This window comes from Phalangium opilio, unplaced genomic scaffold (assembly GCF_054372755.1).
Source record: "Phalangium opilio isolate 3A_F unplaced genomic scaffold, DU_Popi_V2 ptg000043l_1, whole genome shotgun sequence".
Classification (NCBI taxonomy): Eukaryota; Metazoa; Arthropoda; class Arachnida; order Opiliones; family Phalangiidae; genus Phalangium; species Phalangium opilio.
Window position 1 is genome coordinate 3,379,762 of NW_028324167.1, and position 10,469 is coordinate 3,390,230.

Consider the following 10,469-nt stretch of genomic DNA (forward strand, 5'->3'; position numbering starts at 1 on the left):
TGGATAGGAAAGAAATCCCTTATGGTTTCCAAACAAACCTAAAATAATGGTCTTAGATTAAACCCTTGAGGGTTTTTGCACTTTTGTCAGAAAACCAGTACCAAAGTGGTTTGTTTGGAAACCATAAAGGGATTTTTTCCTATCCAAATAACACTATTGTTCAAACCATTTTACATCTCTAATTGTTATTCATTTCTACCGTTTTTAAACCCTTACAGGTGGTATATTCGACCTAATGTGGTACATTTCTTTTCCATTAGTGGTTAGGGTCTCAACCTTTCTCAAACCACTTACGGCATTATTCTAAGCCATTTTTTGATTTTAGAACAGCCATGTTTAAAACCGAAATGGTGGTATATTCTACCATTAAGTGTTGTTTAAAGAACATTTTTTTTAAACCTAGAACACTGTTGAAATAAAGGGGTTCACTTGAAACCTTTTGGGGACACTTCAAAATTTCCCCGTTTGAAAACTCCGCTAAACCCCACGACTCCTTATTCAAACCCCTAGGGTTTTCATTCAAACCCCCACGTGTTTTTATTCTAACCTCCGCTTGTCCGTATTCTAACCCCCCCACGTGTTCTTATTCTACCCCCCACGTGTTCTTATTCTACCCCCCACGTGTTCTTATTCTACCCCCCACGTGTCCTTATTCTACCCCCCACGTGTTCTTATTCTCCCCCCACATATTCTTATTCTACCCCCCACGTGTTTTTATTCTACCCCCTACATGTTCTTATTCTACCCCCCCCCCCACGTGTTCTTATTCTAACCCCCCACGTGTTCTTTTTTCAGACCTCGCGGGCTTTTAATCAAACCACGCTCTAAATTGGACTCATATTGTCACACAACCCAACCCGCAAGAACTTAGTACTTAAAATGGACAGACAACTTTACAAGAACCATAAACCCGAGAACCAACCCGCAAGACCTTAGTACTTAAAATGGACAGACAACTTTACAAGAACCATAAACCCGAGAAGAAATAGACAGACATCGTTACAACAAACATAAACCCGAAAAGAAAGCGCGCGCCAACTACCGCAGGTATAAAAGGGCGCGAGCCCCGTTGGAATCAGCCAGTCTCTCTCCGGAGAAAGCCTTGGTAGGAACTTAAGACTGAAAAGTCCAGCCTACTAAGGTTCGGTACGAGCTAGGACGTAAAGCTGAAAAGCTTGCCCTAGACTACCCAGTGTGTTCACGGGGATCTTAAAGCCGAAAGGCCCCGCTCCGTGAAACTACTTCTCCGCCGAGGAACGTATCGACGTTAGTCTCGCGCGCGCCAAAATTCAAACTCATTTTGTAAATTTATTTTGTTATTATTTTGCTAATAAATTCTTCCATTCACGTACAACGTTTAGTCTCGTTCTTTCTAACGTGACAATATCCAGCCTTCAGTGTTAACATTCCGGCGTACTCCGAACAGATATATCATAAATGGTAGACACGCCATTGAATAATACTTTCTTATTTACTTTGAACTGCAAAAATTTGCGTTTTGGATATATATAAATGTAGTATGGTTTTACTAAAATGTAAACACCCATTTCAAATATTAATATCAAAAGATGTTCTTGAAATAACGTAATGAAACGGAGCTTTATAGCTACAAAACTAGTAAAGGCATCGCATTTCCGAAACATATTTCCCAAATTTTCGCTTTATATTGTGAAAAAAAGGTAATTACAATTTTGTTGTATTTCTTCACACACCAACACAAGCGAAACTGCTAAAGTGGTGTACTAATGTAACAACGGACGCTTACAGACACACAGATAGACGACTTTATTACTCTTTCTGTATTAAAATTGAGCTTAGAAATAAGAGTTTCTTAAAATATCAAAATAAATGTAATTAATATTATATATTTTCTTCGTTAATATTTCATCTTATTGCGCATTACATCGTTTTAAGAAAGAACAATTAAACATTCTTGAGAGACTTGACTAATATTGACGTTTAAAATGAAGCATACGCCGGTTGTTTCGCCATACGGAAATCGGTAGTATATAAAGGTTTCGAATTCCAATGATGTAAATGACAGCGCAATTGCATAAAGCTTTGGAGGAAGCACTGAGTTACAATCTCTTTTCGTTATTTTAGGTCAATCACACAATAAAACTTGTATTTAAAAAAATTGCGTCATCTTTTGGATAAAATTGAGCTGGCATAAACCAGAAGCTGAATATGGGCATCTTTCGCATAAAACCTAATTTTGAATACTAATACCATGAATTTTAATATTAAATTTTTAATTGGTTTCTGGATTTTTTACCTCTCCGAGTGAAGATGACGGTACGGAGAGGTATTACATCGGAGTTGCCTGTCAGCGCGTTCGCACATGAAAAATTGGAGCAAACACGTTTACAGGAAGCAATTTTTGGTTTCTACTCCCATCGCTTCACCAAAGATGCACGCAGTAACGACTTTTCTTATAATATATGATTTATTGTGAATCAAGCGCTTTATATACCCCAAATTTCCAAAAATTGTTAAAGAGGCATACACTTGTATTCAAACGTCAACAATAGCAATGTTTTAGATGATTTTAGGAATAAAGCTTCTTGAAAAGTGTAAGCGCGCTAAATCTGAAAGCAAATGTTGTAGTATGAAAATATTCTACGTTTCATAATTTTAGGGTGTGGATATTATTTTCTTATGAATTTATTATTAGTATTTTTAATTGGATAGCTAAATTTTTAAAAGTTTCGGGAACTCAAAGGTTTTTGAAATTCTAGCATTATTATCTTTCAAGGTTTTTTTTTTCAGAAGTAAAAGAGTTTGTATTCAGCACATACGTATTATATGTTTTTTTAAAATCGAAAGAAGACCCTCTTGCTTCTTTTTTAACTCAAAGAGGTTTACGCTGTTTGTTCACCCTATGTAAATCTTGTTTTATAACTGTGAACCCTCAATGGTTTGCAGTTTTTTATAGGTACCACTTTTAAACCAGTAATGCTTTGCTGTTTTCTATGCACCACTTTTAAACCCTTAATGGTTTGCTGTTTTTAGCATTACCATTTTTAAACCACCAAGGAGTTATCTTGAAAGGTGTGGAAACTGACTTTCGCGCGAAGGATTTGAAAATAAGAAAAAAGAAAAAGAAAGAAAAATAGAACTGGTTTTGAAAGAAGTTAGGGGACTGAAAGGGGAAAGCGGCTACCCGCTCGAGAAAGAAGAGGTTTTGGGGAGAGCCCCACGCGAACTGAAAGAGAGAGGACATCCTCGTCCGAACTGAATGTATAACTTGTAAACGGTATTCGCGCGTTCGTCAATAAAGAATGTTTTACTTATGGAATAGACAAAGTCGACTACGTTTATTTTATAATTAACTCTCCCATAAAGCGGGACATCCCTTGAGCTATAACACTGGTGCCGAAACCCGGGAAATTAGAAAAGAATTAGAAGTTAGAAGAGAACTAGATTAGGAATTAGATAATGAAGTGGCCGAACCACAGAAACGGGACAACGCCCAAAAAAGTACTAGAACGAGAAAATGGCGGACGCGGAACAGACAAGTTTAGAATCGCAACAGAAACGAGGAAAACCTACAAGATGGGATGCTATAAAGCAAAGAAGAACGATCAGTCGACAAGCGACTACGAAATTGCTTTCAAGAATAGAGGACAGCCTCACGGATTTAACGTACGATGAGGACAGCCTCCTGGACAACCTTAGTGAGTTAAAAGTTAAAGAAACTAAATTAGAAGAAATAGATAACGCCTTGCAAGATGAGGCCGAAGATTTAGAGGAATTGGGGTTAGAATTAGCGACATCGGAACATTATTCCAAGATATTATTATGGAAGATAAGGGATAAAATTAATAAGAACCTAGAAGAGATGAGAAAAGGCCAAGCGAGAGGGCTATCCCCTTTATCAGTTGAGACGAGACATCCGTCGCCATTTTTGACGCCGACCGGACCCACTATACAATCTCCGAATTTTACCCCTATGGGACCACCCCCAACTAGCCAACCGCTCTTACAACCTATAGTGGGGAATCTTGGTATGCCAGGACCGCATACTTTTCAATCTACAGCGACGTTGCAAGGGGTAACAACAGGAGGGGGACCAAACCCCACGACCGGTTTGACAACGACACAGGCTGGTACGAGCGCCGCGCATGCTAGCTCTCTTCACCCACCCCAACAAGTAACAGCGATGACTAGTGGTTATCTCCCACCGCCTTCACCTCAAAACTGGTTTGGGATGAAGCTGCCAGAGCTAAGAATAGAAAAGTACTCTGGAGATTTATCGAAATGGATGGATTTTTGGTCTAGATACGAAGTGGCCATCCACAATACCCCTATGCCAGCTACCCATAAACTCGGGTACCTTCGATCGTTTTTAGCAGGATCAGCTGCTAGCTCAATTTCAAAATTAGATGCAACAGAAGAAAATTATAACGAGGCAATTCGATTACTTAAACGACGTTTTGGAAGGAAGGACGCGTTAATAAACGGTCATATTCAGAATTTATTTTCCTTGGATCCAGTAAAGAAGGCCAACGATATCGTCGGTCTTAGAAATTTATATGACCGCTGCGAAGTAGAAGTGACGTCATTGGAATCCTTGGGAACCCATTTTCAATACTATGGACCAGTATTGTGTCCTCTGATTTTGAAATTACTTCCGCTGGAAGTTACCTTGGAGTATAGCAGAAGAAGAGACTGTGACAGGAATGGGACATTAAAGAGCTCTTGACAGTCATAAGGGAAGAAGTAGAGGCTAGAGAACGAGTAAGCGCTTACACTACAAACGCTCATGACGGAGGAACCGCAACAAAACCTCACTATTCAGAAGCCAGAGCTCCTCAACGTCGCAGTCAAGTCGAATATAGACCAAAACCATTTTCCACGACAGCCTTGACGAGTGTATCTCAAACAAGATGTCTTTTCTGTCGAAGAACAAATCATACCTTTGAAGAATGTAAAACTCTTAATGTGGAGAAGAAAAGGGACATCCTACGAAAACAAGGACGCTGCTATATCTGTATGAAGCCGGGACATCTCGCGAAGTATTGCAAAGAAGATATACCTTGCAAGTTCTGCGACCGAAGACATCACTCTTCTCTTTGCCAAGATTCAGAAAAGAGAACACCTCGTGATCAGAGAAGAGAGGAACCAAAAGAAGCCTATACTAGAGAAGAAACCGAACCGAAACAAAGGATTGAAACGACAACCACTGTAGTGGCTGAAAAGGAAGAAGAATCGGAATCGCTTTTACTCCAAACAGCAAATATAACTGTTTGTGGAATTGCTGGATCAAAAACAATTCGATGTTTATTCGATAGCGCCGCACATAGATCTTATATTTCAAAAGATCTATCTGAGAAACTAGAACTAGAACAGGAAGGAGAAGAGCAGTTAAATGTTAACGTCTTCTTGGGAGGATCCCCAACCCAGGTGATCAGTAAAAGAGTCAAATTAATTCTGAAAAGCTTGTTTGATGAACAAACATTGCATATGAGCGCGGTCGAAGTTCCAGAGATTAGTAGAGCACGGCTTCAAGTTCCAGGAAAAACTATAAGAAAAACGATGGAGAATAGAGGTTTGAACTTAGGCGATTATCCCAGATCTGATTTAAAAGAAGAACAGAAAATTGATCTGCTGATTGGAGCGGATTTCTATTGGCGCGCTCTGACTGGACGGTATTTAAGATTATCAGACTCGCTTGTGGCGCACGAAAGTAAATTTGGATGGGTACTGCTTGAACCCGAACAAGACCGAACAGTCAAAGGCAGTGAAGTAGCAGTCAATTTCGTGACGACTGCAGAGATAGAAGTGGTCGGAAAAGAGCTCAAGGCCCTCTGGGAACTAGACATAATAGGAATAAAGAACGAAGAAACAGAACATGAAGGCCATAAAGAAATGATGAACGAGTTCCAAGACAGTCTACGAATGGTAAACGGTCGGTACGAGGTAAAATTCCCTTGGAAGAAAACTGAGCGCGTTTTACCAGATACTTACCACATGGCAAGAAAACGTCTCAAAGGTTTGCTACGCCGTTTGCATTCCAACAGAGAACTGCTAGAAGAATACGACGGAATCCTTCGCGAATACGCTGATCAAGGTGTAATAGAAGAAGTACCAGACTCCGAGATCAATAAACCGGAAAACGAACTATTTTATTTGCCACATTATCCCGTGGTTAAAGATAGGATAACAACCAAAATCAGACCAGTATTTGACGGATCAGCCAGAGAAAACGATTCCGCTTCGTTAAACGACTATCTCGAATCCGGACCAAACCTAAACCCGGATCTCTATCACATACTCCTAAAATTTAGGACATATCGAGTTGCTATAACCGCAGATATGCAAAAGGCGTTCTTGCAAATTTCAATAGCACCGGAAGAACGGGATTTCGTTCGATTCCTTTGGATAAAAGATTTGGATCAAATGGACAACCATGAAAACATCAAAGTCTGGCGATTTGCAAGAGTATTGTTTGGTCTCAGCTGTAGCCCCTTTCTGCTTGCCGCCACCATACGGCATCATGCTAAGCTTCAAGCACCGGACTATCCGAAAACATGTTTGAAAATCGAAAAGGAGACGTACGTGGATGATTTTATCTCTGGAGAACAGGATGACTTTGAAGCTAAAAAGACAATCCAGGAAGTTGTCACTATTATGAAAGGAGCTAACCTGACACTACACAAATTCCAAACGAATTCGAAAACCTTAAGACAAGAATTAGATGGAACTCAGAGAAGAGAAGAAAAGCTCGTTTTCCAAAATCATGACACCAATACTAAGGTTTTAGGCCTCTCCTGGTGTCCAGAAAAGGATCGGTTTTCGTTTGAAGCCACTGGACTTATCCAGTTTGTAAGGACAGTTTCGAATACGAAAAGAAGCGTGTTACAAGCCGCAGGACGCGTATTTGATCCAATAGGATTAATAACGCCCTTTACAATCATCATTAAAATTCTGATGCAGGCACTTTGGAGAGAAGGAGTGGATTGGGACCAAGAATTGCCCCCTCAACTCGCAGAAAAGTGGAAAATATGGAACAGCCAATTGGACAAATTGCCTGACATACAGGTGCCAAGATACTATTTCGAAGAGTCCCTAGATCAAACTGTAACTGACAAGCAGTTGCACATATTCTGCGACGCGAGCGAAAACGCGTATGGGGCAGTGGCGTATTTACGCTATACCAACGAAAACGGAAAAATTGTTACCAACTTTGTAACGTCGAAAGCCAGAGTAACACCCGTAAAGAACATAGCAATTCCTAGATTGGAATTGATTGCCGCTATGATTGGAGCCCGTTTGAGTAATAGGATTAGACCTATTCTAGAAATAGACAAGGCCAAGGTATGTACACCTTTGGACAGATTCAACGACAACCTACTATTGGATAAAGGGACACACCCGAAAATAGAAGCCATTTGTGGCTAATCGCGTAGGAGAGATACAGAGACTAACGGAGCCCCAATCATGGAAAATATGCAAAGGAATTGAAAATCCGGCCGATTGTTTAACCAGAGGATTAACAATTACTGATTTAAAAGAAAAGAAAGCATGGTGGCAAGGACCGCCATGGCTTCAGTCTCGCGAAGAAGACTGGCCACCCAGCGTACCCAAAACCAAGGATGAAAACGAAATAATAGAAAGCGAAAGTAAGAAAAAGGAAACTGCGACCAACCTTAACACAGCTCTGAAAATTGGACATCCAATCCTGAATTTAGAGAATTATAGTGATTTGAGAAAAGTGTTAAGGGTCACGGCTTGGATAAGAAGATTCGTACATAACGCGAGACACCCAATGACGAAGGTTAAAGGACCATTAGAGACACAAGAACTTAATCAGGCTGAAGAATATTGGACAAAAACAGTGCAAACTGAACATTTCGCTGTTGAAATGAAGCAAATCCAAAACAAAGAAAGAATTAGAAACCCAAGCATAGCTGAATTAGATCCGTTCCTTGATGATAAAGGATTGATGAGATTAGGCGGAAGACTTCACAAATCGTCATTTAGTTACGCCGAAAAACATCCAATTATTCTACCTTATGCCCATAAATACTCCGAGCTACAGATGAAGATTGCACATCAGACGGTTCTTCACAGTGGTGTTCCGGACACCCTCATTCAAGTTCGAGAAAGGTTTTAGGTAAGAAAAGGAAGATTACTCGCCAAAAACTGTGTTAGTAGATGTTGGATTTGCCGACGATGGAAACTAAATCATTGTATACCGAAAACAGCGCCTCTTCCGAAGGATAGACTTCTGATATCAAGACCCTTTGAAACCGTTGGATTGGACTTCGCTGGACCGATCTTTTACAGAGACAACAAAGAAACAATGAAAAGTTATATACTTCTCGTCACATGCGCGAACACACGCGCCGTTGATTTAGAACTAGTTTCTAATTTAACTTCAGAATATTTTTAATGGCGTTCAAAAGATTTATCTCACGAAGAGGAATACCGAGCGTTGTATACTCGGACAACGCGAAGACTTTTAAAAGAGCAGAAAAGGAAATAGCGACTCTTTGGACAAATACCAAGAGCGAAACGGTTAAGGCGTTTTTCGCCAATTACAGAATAGAATGGAAATATATCGTGGAACGAGGCCCATGGTGGGGAGGATTTTACGAACGCCTCGTAGCCTCCGTAAAATTACCTCTTCGAAAAATTTTGGGAAAAGCCTTATTAAGGTTTGAAGAAATAACGACAGTATTAGGAGAGATAGAAGCCGTTTTAAATTCATGACCACTGACGTACACCTATTCGGACCCTGACGACCCAGTACCCTTGACCCCAGGACATTTCCTGATAGGAGAGAGACTTACGTGCCTTCCTCCATTTCAATCTCGTGGAGAAAAGGGCGTAACGAAAGCGAACGAGTTGAAAAGAAGATTGGCCTACCAACAAAATATTAAAGATCGGTACTTGAACAGATGGAAGAAAGAATACATACGCGAATTACAAACGGCTCACAAATTAAAAACACTTGAAACGCGGTATTTCCCGACGAAAGGTGATGTTGTCTTACTTGACGATGAAAATGCGCCTAGACAAAAATGGAAACTGGCCCGAATTGAAGACGTTAAAGTAGGAAGAGACGGAATAATCCGTTCAGTAGAACTAAAATTGGCCACAGGTGGAACTGTGCGACGGCCAATAAATCAAGTGTGTTTATTGGAAATTAAGTAAAAAAAAAAGAGAAGGGATAACGTTTTAAGATGTTTAAACTTTCATATAATAACTAACTTTGATTTTATTTTATAGTAAAAATGTTTTCATTTGTAATGTAAAAAATTTAATTTGATAATGTTGTTTAAAATATTAATATTGCATGCATGCATAGAATGGTGTCGGGTAATAATTGAATGGAATATGTTTTATTGTTAAAAATTTAAAAATTAAGGGATGAACATGACAACATGTTCATAGTGGGAAGCTGTGGAAACTGACTTTCGCGCGAAGGATTTGAAAATAAGAAAAAAGAAAAAGAAAGAAAAATAGAACTGGTTTTGAAAGAAGTTAGGGGACTGAAAGGGGAAAGCGGCTACCCGCTCGAGAAAGAAGAGGTTTTGGGGAGAGCCCCACGCGAACTGAAAGAGAGAGGACATCCTCGTCCGAACTGAATGTATAACTTGTAAACGGTATTCGCGCGTTCGTCAATAAAGAATGTTTTACTTATGGAATAGACAAAGTCGACTACGTTTATTTTATAATTAACTCTCCCATGAAGCGGGACATCCCTTGAGCTATAACAAAAGGGACTACATTGAAACCAATTTTTTCACAGATCCCTGGCATTTCTTATTATAAACCAGAAACGGTTTATCAAAGTTGTTTTAAACCAGTAATGGTTTGCTTTTTTTGAAGGCGACCCTTTTAAACCATTTAGTTGGTGCTATAAAACCCATAGTGGTTGCTGAGAAAATCATAAACCCTATATAAACCCTTTGAACACCATTATTTTTAACTGTGTACATGATGCAGACTGGTCAAAACTACACAAAAACTGTGTATATATAGCATCGGGAATATTCGAAGTCGAAGACCATTGGAACTTGTGCACTCGCCAATTACATCCCCAGCGGGGCTTGATATATTATGTCACCTTTATCGATGATTAAATGTATCTTTACAGTAGTTACGAAACACACCGCATTGTCATGTTTCAAGACGTATACCTACGTTGAATGGTAAGTGGGCAAGAACATTAAATATCTTCGTCCAGACGAATTATGGCGGCGAGTAACAGGAATTCCAAGAATAGTGTGATAATGCTAGAATTCAACATCAATACACTAACGCATATTCACCTCCGATGAATGGTGTGGCGGAACGTTTGATCCGAACACTCATGGATGCTACTCTCACAATATTAGAAGAGTAAGAACTGCCACTGCGACTCTGGGCAAGTATAGTTCATACCGCTACTGATCTCAAGAACAGGAAAAAACATTCGACTCTCAATGAATAGGAACCGTTTGAACTATGAAGTAAAC

At 39.7% G+C, this 10,469-nt stretch overlaps 1 protein-coding gene across 1 annotated transcript; it reads left to right on the forward strand.

The window, feature by feature from the left end:
• The first annotated feature begins 3,496 nt into the window (after positions 1–3,496).
• On the forward strand, positions 3,497–9,162 carry LOC149677684 (uncharacterized). The gene is made up of 5 exons (XM_089837368.1): positions 3,497–4,603; positions 4,681–7,320; positions 7,388–8,112; positions 8,388–8,682; positions 8,833–9,162. The coding sequence occupies exons 1-5, from the start codon at positions 3,497–3,499 to the stop codon at positions 9,160–9,162; spliced, it is 5,097 nt and encodes a 1,698-aa protein (XP_089693494.1).
• The last annotated feature ends 1,307 nt before the right edge of the window (positions 9,163–10,469 follow it).

Excerpts from the sequence above, each read along its gene's own strand:
- LOC149677684 (XM_089837368.1), top strand. The coding sequence starts at position 3,497 with ATGGCGGACGCGGAACAGACAAGTTTAGAATCGCAACAGAAACGAGGA. Across the intron at positions 4,604-4,680 it reads ATTTTCAATACTATGGACCA|GAATGGGACATTAAAGAGCT; the intron begins GTATTGTGTCCT and ends AGACTGTGACAG. Across the intron at positions 8,113-8,387 it reads CTCATTCAAGTTCGAGAAAG|AATATTTTTAATGGCGTTCA; the intron begins GTTTTAGGTAAG and ends ATTTAACTTCAG.